General features: G+C 37.0%; 1 protein-coding gene across 2 annotated transcripts in view; it reads left to right on the top strand.

The window, feature by feature from the left end:
* PPP2R5A (protein phosphatase 2 regulatory subunit B'alpha) overlaps positions 1-13,281 on the top strand; it is a 46,436-nt gene that overhangs the window by 15,445 nt on the left and 17,710 nt on the right. For both annotated transcript variants that reach the window (XM_050892953.1, XM_050892952.1), the window contains 2 exons: positions 3,499-3,695; positions 8,922-9,023. In XM_050892953.1, coding sequence (XP_050748910.1) covers positions 3,499-3,695; positions 8,922-9,023 — 299 coding nt within the window. The remainder of the gene's footprint in view (positions 1-3,498; positions 3,696-8,921; positions 9,024-13,281) is intronic.

The following is a 13,281-nucleotide window of genomic DNA, read 5'->3' as shown; positions in this document are numbered from 1 at the left end:
CTACCATCATACCTGATTACGAAAGGGCTTTCTGTAGCTGCCTAAAATCTCATTACTACCTTTCCAAGGACCTCAGATCAACTTACAACCAACCTTTCAAAGAATGTAACAGTGGATTTAAAGAATTTCCTAAATCGCACTTCTCTTGAGCAGCCTCTAGAAAATAAAGTTGAGGCAATTGCGTTTTTGATCACCTGGATCAGATGGTGTGTAGACTATTTTCTGGGGTGTGGTTTAATGTATGTATCTTGACACTCTTCTAAATAGGATTAAATGCCTTTGTTCCCCTTTTTTTTTTCTGCTTTAGGCTTCCTCACATTTTGTTTCCTTCCCTCCTCTTTTGTTTTTTTCTCTCTAAAGTGTTTTTTCCAACAACATGCAGTAATTTGGGGACAGGCTGGTAATAGAATTCAGGCTTCATTTTTTATTCCCCCCCTTGCCCCAAAATACAGCCTGTCAACAGGGTTATTTTATTGAGGCATCCACTGTCTACTTTGAACCTACATTACCTTCTATGGTCCTTAAGGTATTTAGGGTGTTTGAAGAAAAGCAGTTATCTTGAACTTCAGATGTATGGTGTAAATCTTGATAGATATTAAGTTGAAACTGGTTTAAAAATCATGCAACAGATTGTTAAACTACTAAAGCTAAAAGCTCCAGTGTTGATGCCATTATAGTGGCACAGTTTATTTTATTCATAGAACTGGAATAAACTATTGCAATATGATTTTATTGTGTTAGAGTTATCTAGCTTCCGTTGTGCTGGAATAGTTAAAGATAGTTAAAGACAAGGCTTTAAAAAGTTAAGAACGCTCTCTGACAAACAAATTTTCCCAAATCACTTGGTGGTTCCCATGGTACCTCTCATAACATTCCCAGGATAAATGTGCTATGTGTCAAGCAGGGATTGAGCGCATGAAGACAGGTAGTGCTAATACAACAGAACTGACTTTCTTGTTACCTTATGTATTATCATGGTTGCACACAATTTTCATCTCTTGCAGATGTCTTTATTTCATGATTCCCCTTATAAGTATGGAAAATAGATGTATGCATAGAAGAAAATACTTCCTTTGGTTTTGCTTTAAATGATAAGAGTAACAAAACAGAATAATGGGCAGGTTTTTCATTTGAGAAAACATGTCTAATTGAGATAGATCAGATTGCTAATGAAATGGACTGGTGATGCATGGCAGGAGAGATACGATCTCTGTTAGTCTAATGTCTAACTAAAAGTGGCTAATGCAGGGATTTCTTTGATATTCTGGGGAAGGTAATAAGTGATTTGATTATTTTGTCTGAATTCCTGTTACTTGCTTTTAACCTTAGGTCTTTAGTCTGTTTTAACCACTGTTAGGAGTATTCAGATGCTGTCTGCTGTTTTTTGAAACTTCTAGCTAAATTTTGGTTAATGATACTTCGTTTTATCGAACATCAACTAAATACACTGTATTAGCTGTGGCTCACTGCTGGGCTTTTGTAACTTGCAGTATAGTTAAGTTTGTAGGGAGGACAAATAAGAGTAGGTTTGACTCCTGTTTGAGTCTGTCTATCAGCTTGGGGCTAGTGTCAAAAAAAGCTGTCCTCCCTGTGTCGGTTCCTTAAATTAGGCTTTTTGGATTTTATTCTCAGCATGTCACTGTTGTTGCTTTGTTGCTATGATAAAATACTTACTCATGCAGTCCGTTGTAGAATAGTAGAAGATCTGAGCTGAAATGTTACATAACTTACAAATGTTTTTACAGCTGATGTTCATTATTTTGCAGAGTGTAACAATTCATGTCTCTGTAGTTATCCGAGTGAAATAAGCATCTTGCAAGATTTTTATTCAAAAGAAAAATGGTTAAAATTGCAGAATTAACATTCAAAAGTATGAATTATTCTTTGAGGGTGTAGTAATTGCTGGCTTTTTCAAAAGCTCATTGAAGTTGTTATGCTCAGTTAATAGGATCATAACTGTCAGATGGGGAAAGGGAATACAATACAATATTCTGGTGTTTGAACTTTCGGGCAGAATGAGCAGTTGGGATTACAGTGGAGGCGTTTCAGTCCATTTTAGCAATTACTTTTTGCTTACGGAAACAAAAGAATTCTATCAGATAATTACTGAATATTAAAACCACTGTTGACTGTTGTTGTTCCAGCCACTAAATGGAAGGCGTTTTGGTAAGAAACTTGAGGAACTGGCATCATCAAAGAGTGTTTGAGTTGTTAAACTTACAAACTTAAAATGAAGTTTGTTTAATTAGAATAATCTTAAAACAATAAAGAGAAGCATGAGATCTTTTTGTGATTTGTTCAAATTTTAAAGTGAGACTTAAGATTTTCAATACTCAGTGTTACAAGGCAGTTGCCTTTTTGTTATCTTGATAATTTCCTTATAATGAAACAGCAGTGCTAATATCAATACTGCAGTGAATGAATGAAGCTAAGGGATTAGTAGTCTGGCTATAGACAGGTCTTGAAAATTCTTCAGGGGGAGAGGATTCCTTATTTGCAGATAAAATTGGAAATAAAAATTTTTCACCAGAACAAGTGAAATCCCCACAGGCTGATAGATGAGGTGATGCTATGTTGCTGGAGTGGCTTAGAACCCCAACAAACAATTAAAAACAAGAATGAAAGGCACATTAAACCAATTTTTCAGTTAAAACCATGGCTGCTTTTGTTGTGATCATGCAACTTTTGAACAGTTACAATATTTTAAGGATGTATTAAATTTTTGAAGTGTACCATACTTAATCCATCTTTTTTGGAGCTAATGTGAAATACTAATGGAAGAATTTTGCTTATCAGCTTATAGAGAAACTGCACTCTAAAATGAAAATGCCAAGTCGTAGCCAAACACGTTGTCTTAATAGGCCGAAAAAGGTGGAAAACCTTACATGACTAAGATTGTAATAAATTATTTAGACCAAAGCATGAAAATTCAGGATTAATCCTTTTGAAATACTGGCGTTGATTCTTAAGAGAAATATTCATCACATGATGTCAAAAGTATGTGAAATATTTTGCATTGGGGTAAAAAGACAAGGTTCCTTCAAAGCAGATTTTACAGCTTTTAAGCAGGTTACATAATAAAGGATTAGGGAACAGAATGAGACAAATCGGATGAATGAAAGGTTAATATGATGCACTGCTTCTGTATATGACTTCTGGTGAGGGAGAGTTGGTACTTATTAATGTCTATGTATTTCAAATAAAGTTAATTCAGGAACTCATTTTCCATAAATATATTTACTGCCATATGTTTATCCATTATTTCTTGTATGAAACACAAGTTGTGAATGGAGAGTCTTTCATTCTAACATACTTAAACAGATATTTTCAGTTTTGACAATACTGCTTATTAATTTGCTGACTATAGAGCATACTATTCCCCATAATAAAAACCTGATAGCTATGCAAATTTTAGTCAACAAAACAGATTTAGAAATCCTGAGTTTGCTTCTACAGACTTAAGTGTTGATTGTTTTGGGTTTTTGTTTTTTTTAATAGATGCCACCTTCAATGAACAGCAAGATCTGTTTTGCCAGAAGTTGCAACAGTGTTGTGTACTCTTTGACTTCATGGACTCTGTTTCAGACCTGAAAAGCAAAGAAATTAAGAGAGCAACACTGAATGAACTGGTTGAATACGTTTCAACAAATCGTGGTGTGATTGTTGAATCAGCTTATGCTGACATAGTGAAAATGGTAAGTAGAACACTTTTGTTATATGTTGAATTTTAATAAAATACCTTAAATTAATCAGTTTATTACTCTGATGGCATGTAACTCAGAATTGCTGTTGGTTATTCTGCTTATACAATATAATGTAATTAGTTAATGATAACTTAGCTTACAAGATTGTTTAGAAAGACTTGCAAAAAACAAACAAACAACTTGTAAGTTTTAATTATTAGTTGAAATGCGATGCATTCAGGTTAATTAAAATGAAAGAACTGGTATATTGCAGATGCTTGCAGTCTGGGTAAGCTTTGAAGTTGTTCTCATTCAGAAAATGGCAATATTTCAGTGCTGCCTGTCTGTTTATTTAAGAATGGCAGTGGAGTGACAGGCTAAAGTTTTCTGGAAAAGATTCTTGCGGGTACTAGTGTCAACAGAAAGGTTTATCAGTGTAAGAAAGCAACTCTAATTTCTAAATACTTTCTATGGCTGTTTGTTACTGTTTTGGCCTTGGAGAGCTGTGCTAGAGTAGTCTAAGTGGTTTGCTCGAGTTGTAAACCACAGGATGACTTGTACTGTGCAATTTCTACAAATGGCTTGTTGAATAAGCAACAAAATATTTGTGGTCATTATCTGCTGACTTTCCCAGGTTTTTTATGTGCATTTTCAAATGCTACGTAAGTGATGTTTTAGATAGGCCTATACTCCATGTACAGGGAGCGCAACTGAAGGACACTTGACAATAATCTGAAGTATTTTAAAATTGTTTTTTCTAGAAATTTGAAATGTAAAAAGAATGTGTTTAGTGCCCATGCATTTAGGCTAATGGTTCTCTAAACTTCGGTTAAATTTATGTAGGCACAATGCTGACTTTAAAAGTAGCTATCGGGAACATAAGCAGACCAGTTCAAACATATGGCCTATGACTTTTGTTGTTTTCTGTACAGTGCAAGCTATTTTTCCTTAAGGTTTTGTTTGGTGTGTTTTGGTTTTTTCTTTTTCTGTGAGCAGCTGATACGGAAGATCAGATCTTTAATATAAATAAGCGTAGAAATTTTGCCATTATACTGAAGGGCTAGGATTATTGAAATCCTTTTAATCATTTTGGCTGTTTCACCAGATGCTTATTAAGTTTTACAGAAGATCTAGGACACTGGGTTTTTTGTATAGTTTTGTTTTTTAAAGACCTGTGTTTGTCCTAAATGTTTTTTACACAAGAAAATAAAGGACAGAGTATGTCCACCTCTTCTTTGGCTTTTTTTTTTTTTTTTTTTTTTTTTGCTGCTGGTGGCAGCAAGCCTGAATCCTTGCAGTATTTTGTTACTCTCTGTGCCCTCTATAGCCTCTTGTTAGAAGAAGAGTATACTAACTAGACTATCATACTTGTTGAAGGGAGATTTTCTTTTATATTGGAGTTGTTTTCTTTTCTTGGAGATAAGGTGTTGAGCTGTTCTTTTGAGGTTGTTGTTGTGCAAATGATTGGGCTCTGTGGATGCTTGTTTTTCCTTCTGTAACAAATTTCCATCTCCTTTTCTCCCCTAAAATGACAGAAAATGAAGAAGGCCTTAAATGCTCAGTGAGAGCTTTTTCAGAGCTTGAGACAAAAGATCCCTCCAAACCTGAATAGTATTTCTAGTCTCCCTGGCAACTGGCAGCAGAAAAGGTCTTTTCTGTGAATTAGGACAAAGTACCAGCTTTCAGAAAGAACTCTGGATGGGTCTGTCCCTCCAAACTACACATGTGTCAGGCTTGAGGCCTTTCTTTGTAGCAAAATTTCTATGAGATTTAAAAGGATTATTTTTTTGTTATTATTAGGCTGTTCAGTGTTACTATATTAAAAGAAAAAGCATTTGAATTTTTTGCAGAGTTTGAAGGATAGTGTTTTTGAGACAAAAAAGTAGAAACCAGCCTTAATGAAACCCATCTATCATCTGACTGGTAGTAAAGGATGAGCAGACTACAAAAAATCCCTGAAAAAAGCCAGAGTGGCATCAGTGGCAGAAGCAGAGCCAATTTCTTTCCAAAGCCCCTTGTCTTTCCCTAGGCCTGGGACACCTTTCCTCCAGCTTGCAGAGGAAGCAGCTCAGTTTCCTTGGAGTCGCCCGAGTCTTGGGGAGGCAAAGTCAACAATCCCTTACAGATATCAAGAGGAAAAAAATGTTGTTCCTGACCAGTGCATAGGCAAGGTCTGTGCAGGTGAGGAGGTCTCCTAGCATTCCTTCCCTTCACATGGTCTCTGTTACCATGATAGCTGCTGGGCCAGTACCATACAGTAATGGCTTGTGTAGTTGTCCCTGCTGTGCTTGGATCCTGAGGTAGGGAGCACTGGATTAAATGATACCAATGTCTTTTTCAAGCCACCAAGGATGGAACAAGATCATTAAAAAAAAAAAAGTTTGTTTAGGCAGATGTGCAGGACATGTGCTGTAGGTTATCTTTTTGGTGCCTCAGGCAACCTGATTTTCCTCTAATTTCTTTGCCAAAGCCTTTGAATTAAGAACTGAGGAAGAGTTTTTGCTTACAAATAGTTTTGAAGGGGTAGCACAGCGGTCTGTGCACCTCCCTTTCTAGGTCATCTAAAACTAGTGTGTTCTCTGCTTGGAAATCCTCAGTTGAAAGTACTCTGAAGCTAACAGCAAATTAGGGTTTGGCATTGTGAATATTTTAAGTTTTAAAGCTTCTGGGAAGTTAGAAAGCTCTAGCCTTTATCAGGTTTGGGAGCATAACAGAATGTCCCTCCAGGACACATTACTCCTCCATCTCCTGCCTGCCAACCTCCCCTCATTCCCCACCAGCATATAAAAATCCAATGTAAATGAGATTGTCCTAGCAGCTAGTACAAGCTGTGAATCCAGAATTTAAAAAAAACTCAGATATCCCTATCTGCATGCTCAGAAATTGGAAATGAATCTAGTATCTCTCCAAATGCTTAGCTCCTTCGGAAGTGTACAGACAATAAGGGACTCTTTTTTTTTTGTTTTGTTTTGTTTTAATAAAATATATTTGCTGTATCTTAATACATTAACTGGCACATTTTCAGATGTCACTTTCACAAAACTTTGAGATTTAATTTAGAAAGCTAATGCTGGGTTTCTCTGGAAACCTATCCAGCTGTAAAAGCCTTTTATGATTTGTGTTTCTCAAATCACAGTTTTGGGATAAGACCCCACTTACGAAGGGAAAGGGATGTTTTAAATAATATGAGAGGATATAGAGAAGAATTTGCCCATAGAAAAACAATGGAGGTTTTAACCCAAACCACATTTTTTTATCAATACTATTAGCAAGACATTAGAAAGAAGCAAATGAGACAGGAAGCAGAAGTATTTCAAATATAATGAAGTAAATGAACCAGTTCATTAGGGAGACAGGCTAGTACATAAAAATGGTACACAGTTTATTCTAAGTTTCATATGTTCTCAGGAGACCGATAATGCTAGTAGAAGTACTGAATACTCTGAAAATCATAAAATTAGTTCTCCAGAGATCTGGCTGAGAGGCTTGCTATTTGTTTCTGCTACAGAAGTATGTTCAGTAGTTAGTACCTTTGTTTTGGACTTGAAACTTTTGCATTCTGTACTCTGAGGTTCTGTGCTAAAGGGTTGAGTAGTGGTTCAGTTCAGCAAGATGTCTCTTGAAAATGCATCCTTTTATTTCTAGATGCATTACCAGAAGACTTGTAAGCAGAGGTAGGGAAGTCTCTGTAGGGGACCGATTTGTATGTTGGATGTTTTTGTTGAATACCTAATGAGAGTAGACAATATCAAATCACAGAACCAGGATTGTAGTCTTGGTTTTCGGGCTTGATTAAAATTCACATTCTCTCAGACTCCTATTTCCTCGTCCTCTCCCCCCAGCCAGTTTATCTTGTGCTCCAGAATCCCAAGTCCCTTGTGTTTACAACATTAAAGGACAACTGTACTGTTTTGGGGTTTTTTTCTGCTGTGCAGTAAACTAGGAGACTGCTGTAGTGCCCATCCATACAGAACATCATTGCCCTTCCACTCTAGAGCAGCAGCATCTGCAGCTTTACTGTGTACCAACAGGAGACAGTGACAGGACGTAGAATGAGGTGCATAGGAGGAAATGAAAAGTCAGTTTATGCAATAGCTTTATATCTTGTTTAATAAGGCAGCTGATTCTTCTGTGCAGAGCCAGCTGGGTGACTTCAGGATCTTTTAAAGTCCTTTTGCAAGATTCTCCAAACACCTTGGAGACTCCATGAAAGCTGTGCAGTAGCATTTGCTGCAAACTGTCAGACATTTTCTTTTGTGTTCAGTAGGCTTGGGTGGTTAGCAGCTATTTGAAACAGATAGAAAAGACTAAAGAGTTTGAAAGATGATTGGAAGAGTTGGGCTAAACGTGTTGCTGAAAAAACAGTAGAAAATGCAGAAACAAAATTAACTTGATGTTCTCTTTTGTTCGTGTTAGAGAGATTTAAAATCCAGTATGTTACACCTGGCAGAAGAGATGACATTTATTTTTCTTTTGACATCTGAAAGATTGGTCTTCTATCCAGACTTCTATATACTTCAAAAATCCCTGAAGAAACCTTTTTAAACTTGCCCTTTTGAAATTGATTTGATATGACTATATCATACTCTAAGTAACTTGGTAGCTATTTTTCTTAGTTTTTTTCAAAGTTACTCTGTGTTAAATCAGAAAGTTACAATTGTTATGTATTTCTGACTACCCAAAACCTTGAAACATCTTGAAATTATGAAAGGTGAAAAATTGTAAACAGTTCTTCAGTTCTTACTTGAAAGTGAGAAATATCTTGAAATTAAGTAAAGAGCTCTAAAATTAGATATATTTTTGGGATTGTCTGCCTTACCCATGAAGAGAGGTCTGTTTAAATCATAATTGGTTAGTCATACTGTATTTGTTGTCTTATATAAAACCTCAGCTCTCGGTGTCACATAGTTAAAAATAGGTCTTTATAAGGGGAAACTGAAATTTTCTTTTAACTTTCATGGTTTCAGAGAAAAATTTTAAATATGACCGTGTCTAGCTACAAACTTGTAAAACAGTTGAGACAAAAGTTACTTTCTTATTATTTTCATTGGCATGTTTCAGACTTTTGGCTGTTTGGATTTAGCAGTTTTGAAAAAATAAAGAATAAAAGTGATTTTTATGCGTTTTTTAAAGATGGTTTTGTTTCATGTAATTTTAGGATAAAAGCAGTACCTTGCTGAGTGTGATCTGGGGAAGCATAAAAAGTGATACAATTAAACAATTTTTTTTCTCTTGCAGATTAGTTCTAATATTTTCAGAACACTTCCACCTAGTGATAACCCGGATTTTGATCCAGAAGAAGATGAACCAACTCTTGAAGCCTCGTGGCCCCACATACAGGTATAGGATTCCTTTATTTTTAAGCCCTTTTTGTGAGGCAAGAACTGTGAATGGATACTTGAGTCGTTTTGTGCCTTTGGTAAGAATGTCAAAATTGCTTTTTATAATACAATTGAGTTTCTATATGTGGGAGGGAAAAAAAGTGGTGCTTAACGTGTATAAATATGGCAGAATGTAAGTCTTTCAAATTGCTTAAATACCTTTTTTTTTTTTTTGACGGAGTGATTGCCCTGTTAAAGTGTGGTATATGTATGTCTTAAAAATATATGGATATTTTAGGTAATTATGCTCTTAAGAGGTTTGTTTTCTACACTTGAGCAACTTTTTTGTGTGATTCCGATAAAATATAAGTGGATGTTAACAGTCTGGTTTCTTGTGACAGTAACAAAAAATTGAGTAATAGCCTTTATTTGTCTTTTGAGCAAGAAATAGGTATCTCCTCATTCTTCCCACCCTTTTCCCTCCCTTCGTGCAAAAACTTTACAGTATAGGTGTTGTTGTTTGGTTACAGTTGGTTAGTTATTCTATTGTTGCACTCCCTGTGCCAATCTCGTGATTTTTATAGCATTGCTGTATCAATCACATGATTGACTTGCAATACTGCTGAATGTTTTTTTCAATTAACTGTTAAAAGTTGAACAAACCTAAATCACTTGTAATCATCCAAGTTCATATCTCAGGTAGTTCGTTGCCGAATTTATATAAGTAGTATCTGTTAAATAAAAGTTATGTAGCAACTCCTAGTAGCGGGTAGAAGATTAATAGCTGCCACACATCTGCATACCATTCTCTCCCCTCTCTTAAGAGAGTTAAAATGCTACTCTGTCCCTATAATATTGCAGTTCTAATGTATCAGCGAATGCTTTTTTTTTTAAAACTGGACTTCTAATACTGGCTATAAAAAGTACATGTTCAGGATAGTATTTGAGACTTAAACCAAGTAAGAAACAAGTTATCACAAAAAATAACTTTGCAGGTTAAAGGTTGTGATAATTATCTTCTATATGGCTGATTCTAATTCATAGCAGAAATGGCTATAACTGAACTAGATGAGAGGCTTGATTTTTGTAGGGGTGGGAGGGTGCAAGGGCTATGCAAATGTCTCTTATAGTCAGTAGCAGCAGCATCTGACTTCAAAATGCTCCTGTCTCTCGGGAGTAAAATTTGTAAATGTTGGCTCAGTTCACTTTAGGTCATAAGTAAGCTATAGTTCTTTTTATAGAAAAAGACTTGTGGTTTCTGCAACCAGTTCACTTGTGCTTTAGGCTTGTCTAAGGGAAATTTGAAAGAGGTTCATAACCCGTGGTATTATTTGCAATTTTATTTTCAACTTTTTCCTTTGCCTTTTCCTAAATGAGTTTTGGCCAGGCTGTCTGATCACTGATTGTGGATTTCCCTCTCCTACATCCTGTCCTTGGAATAGATTGCTCACCGAAGCACAACGGAAACAGTTTGTGTTTTCCTCTCCTTTCTTTTACAGGTCATGTGCTACTGGATGGTAGATGACTGAGTTTGATAACTTACTAACTGCCATCCAGGAGCACAAAGCTGCTGGAAGTGTCAAATTTTGTGTATGGAGGAAGCAGGTGTGCACACCCATTCCTCCCCATTAAAACCCATTATTACTTTTGGTATAGTCTAAAGAACTGCTTGGGGGGGGTGTGGGGTGTGGATGTTTTGCTGGCTGTGATTTGTGATTGCTCAGTTACAAACAAATTCAGAATTCTATCCTGATCTGGCAGTCAGGTGGCCAGTTTTCTGGGAGGAAAAAGAAGAAAATCTGAATCTCTGCTGTTCTCTGGTTGAATCTGTTGGCATTTCTCTATAAAATAACAGGACAGATAATGTCTTAGTAAGTTACCAGTGTGTGTAGTCACAACAAAAGACTCTAGACCTTCAGTAAAATGAGTGCCACTTGAAAGACATTGCTTTAAAGCAATACTCAAGGTGGTTTGTAACAGCCAAACTAGGTTGAACAGGTTGGCATTAAAGCCACTATGTATTTTGAAGCTTGGGGAGTTGCAGAGTTGGTGGAATTGGTAGCTTAAAGCAGTAATATTCTAGTGGTGTCTGCAAGAAAGAAGATTGAATCACCGAAGTAATAAGAGTTATATTTCATAGCTCTTTGACCTAAGCAGACCAATTTTGAGAACCAAAATGCCTAAACCCAACAGTTCTCCCTGATATTTAGTATTTCCAATGGTAATGCTTCAGTTAAACTCAAGAAAGTTGAGCATACTTGTCTCTTCCCCCCCCCCGCCCTGGTAGGAGCAGCCAGTATCTGATGGCTAGAATCCATTCTTGTCTCCCTAGTTGATAGTTGTTGTTATGCTTCTAAGTTTGCAAACATTAGCATACAGGAGAAGGGAGAGGCTGGCTATCCAGAAATGGCCATTGCACCTTGCTTCCTGAAATGCCTCAGATAAAGGTGCATGGATTTCCCAGGGATTTCCAAAGTTATTTGATACCTTTTACCAGCTGTACATGTTCTAGGAGCAATGGTACTAATCATGAGGAAGCTAGATGATTCTGTAAGCATCAGAAGTGCATAAATACTGCTTCAGTGCACATAACTTCCCTGCAATACAGCTCAGAAACTGGATTTTTGAGGACTAAATTTTGTTTTTCTGAAAGCTCTTTAAGAACAATAGCAACAATCATGGTTCTGGAATTGCATGTGTTTATATGAAGCATTCAAATGGTTACTAATGCATACTCTCCCTATATTAGAAATGAGACATGTAACTGATTAATTTGTCATCGTATATTGAGAATCTTGCATTAATATTGACTTGTTCCACTTTATAGATGAGATGTACCTTGGTTTTGATCCTAATAGATACCCTAAACTTAATCTTGGACAGCTTGTACCAAGATGTTACAGCATTATGCTTTAACTCAGTTCTTCTGCTTGACGTTTATCGTAGTCCCCATATCTGTTTATGGAAAGAAGCCATACTTGTCCTTCCTCCGCCTGTCCTTCAGGGAAAATAAAACATACCAATTTAGTCTTCACTCATAAAAGGTGCTCTATCCCATGACAATTCTAGTGGCTCCTTCTCTGTATCCTTTCAGGTTTGAATAAATTTCCTCAAGCATGTGTAGGACTGTGCATCTCTATCTGTACTGTCAGTATCTTCCTGGAATATCCCAGGATTTTGTCTGTCACTTCCATGGCTTCATTGTGTAGATGGATCTTAGTCATCCTGTGGTTAACCCTTTCTCAGCTTAAAGGCTTGCAAATGTTTAGCAGAGCTTTTTCTTGGATCTCTAACTGTGACTTTGCAATCCTTGAGTTTCATCCTGTATTTATTACGCCAGGCCTTCAGGGTCAACTTGTCCTTTCTTATTGATAACCTGACATACTCTTTTCTTTTTTTTTTTTTTTTGTCTTTTTTTTCCTGGTGGTAGCTTCCAATATTGTGTCATCGTCTAAGCAGTTATCACACATGACTATTCTTTGTTGTGGTCACTGACAGAAATATTTAATGAAATTTAATTCCAAAATTAATCCCTATGAAGCTGTGCTAATAACCTCCCTCCAGCCATATGTTTCCCATTTCAATACAAACCACTAACGAATTTGTCTAGTTTCTAGCTTGAAAAAGATCAGTAGAATCATAGAATGGTTTGGGTTGGAAGGGACCTTTAAAGATCATGTAGTCCAACCCCCCTGCAATGAACAGGGACGTCTTCAGCTAGATCAGGTTGCTCAGAGCCCCATCCAACCTGACCTTGAATGTTTCCAGGGATGGGGCATCTACCACCTCTTTGGGCAACCTGTTCCAGTGTTTCACCACACTCATCGTAAAAAATTTCTTCCTTATATCTAGTCTAAATCTATCCTCTTTTAGTTTAAAACCATTACCGCTTGTCCTATCACTACAGACCCTACTAAAAAGTCTGTCCCCATCTTTCTTATAAGCCCCATTTAAGTACTGAAAGGCCGCAATAAGGTCTCCCCAGAGCCTTTTCTTCTCCAGGCTGAAAAACCCTAGCTCTCTTAGCTGTCCTCGTAGGAGAGATGTTCCATCCCTCTGATCATTTTTGTGGCCCTCCTCTGGACCTGCTCCAACAGGTCGGTCTTGTACTGAGGACTCTAGAGCTGGGCGCAGTACTCCAGGTGGGGTCTCACCAGAGCAGAGCAGAGGGGCAGAATTACTTCCCTGAACCTGCTAGCCACGCTTCTTTTGATGCAGCCCAGGATACAGTTGGCTTTCTGGGCTGCGAGTGCGCATTGCTGGCTCGTGTCCGGGTT

This window comes from Gymnogyps californianus, chromosome 3 (genome assembly GCF_018139145.2).
Source record: "Gymnogyps californianus isolate 813 chromosome 3, ASM1813914v2, whole genome shotgun sequence".
Taxonomy (NCBI): Eukaryota; Metazoa; Chordata; class Aves; order Accipitriformes; family Cathartidae; genus Gymnogyps; species Gymnogyps californianus.
This window is presented reverse-complemented; position numbering and strand designations above follow the sequence as displayed.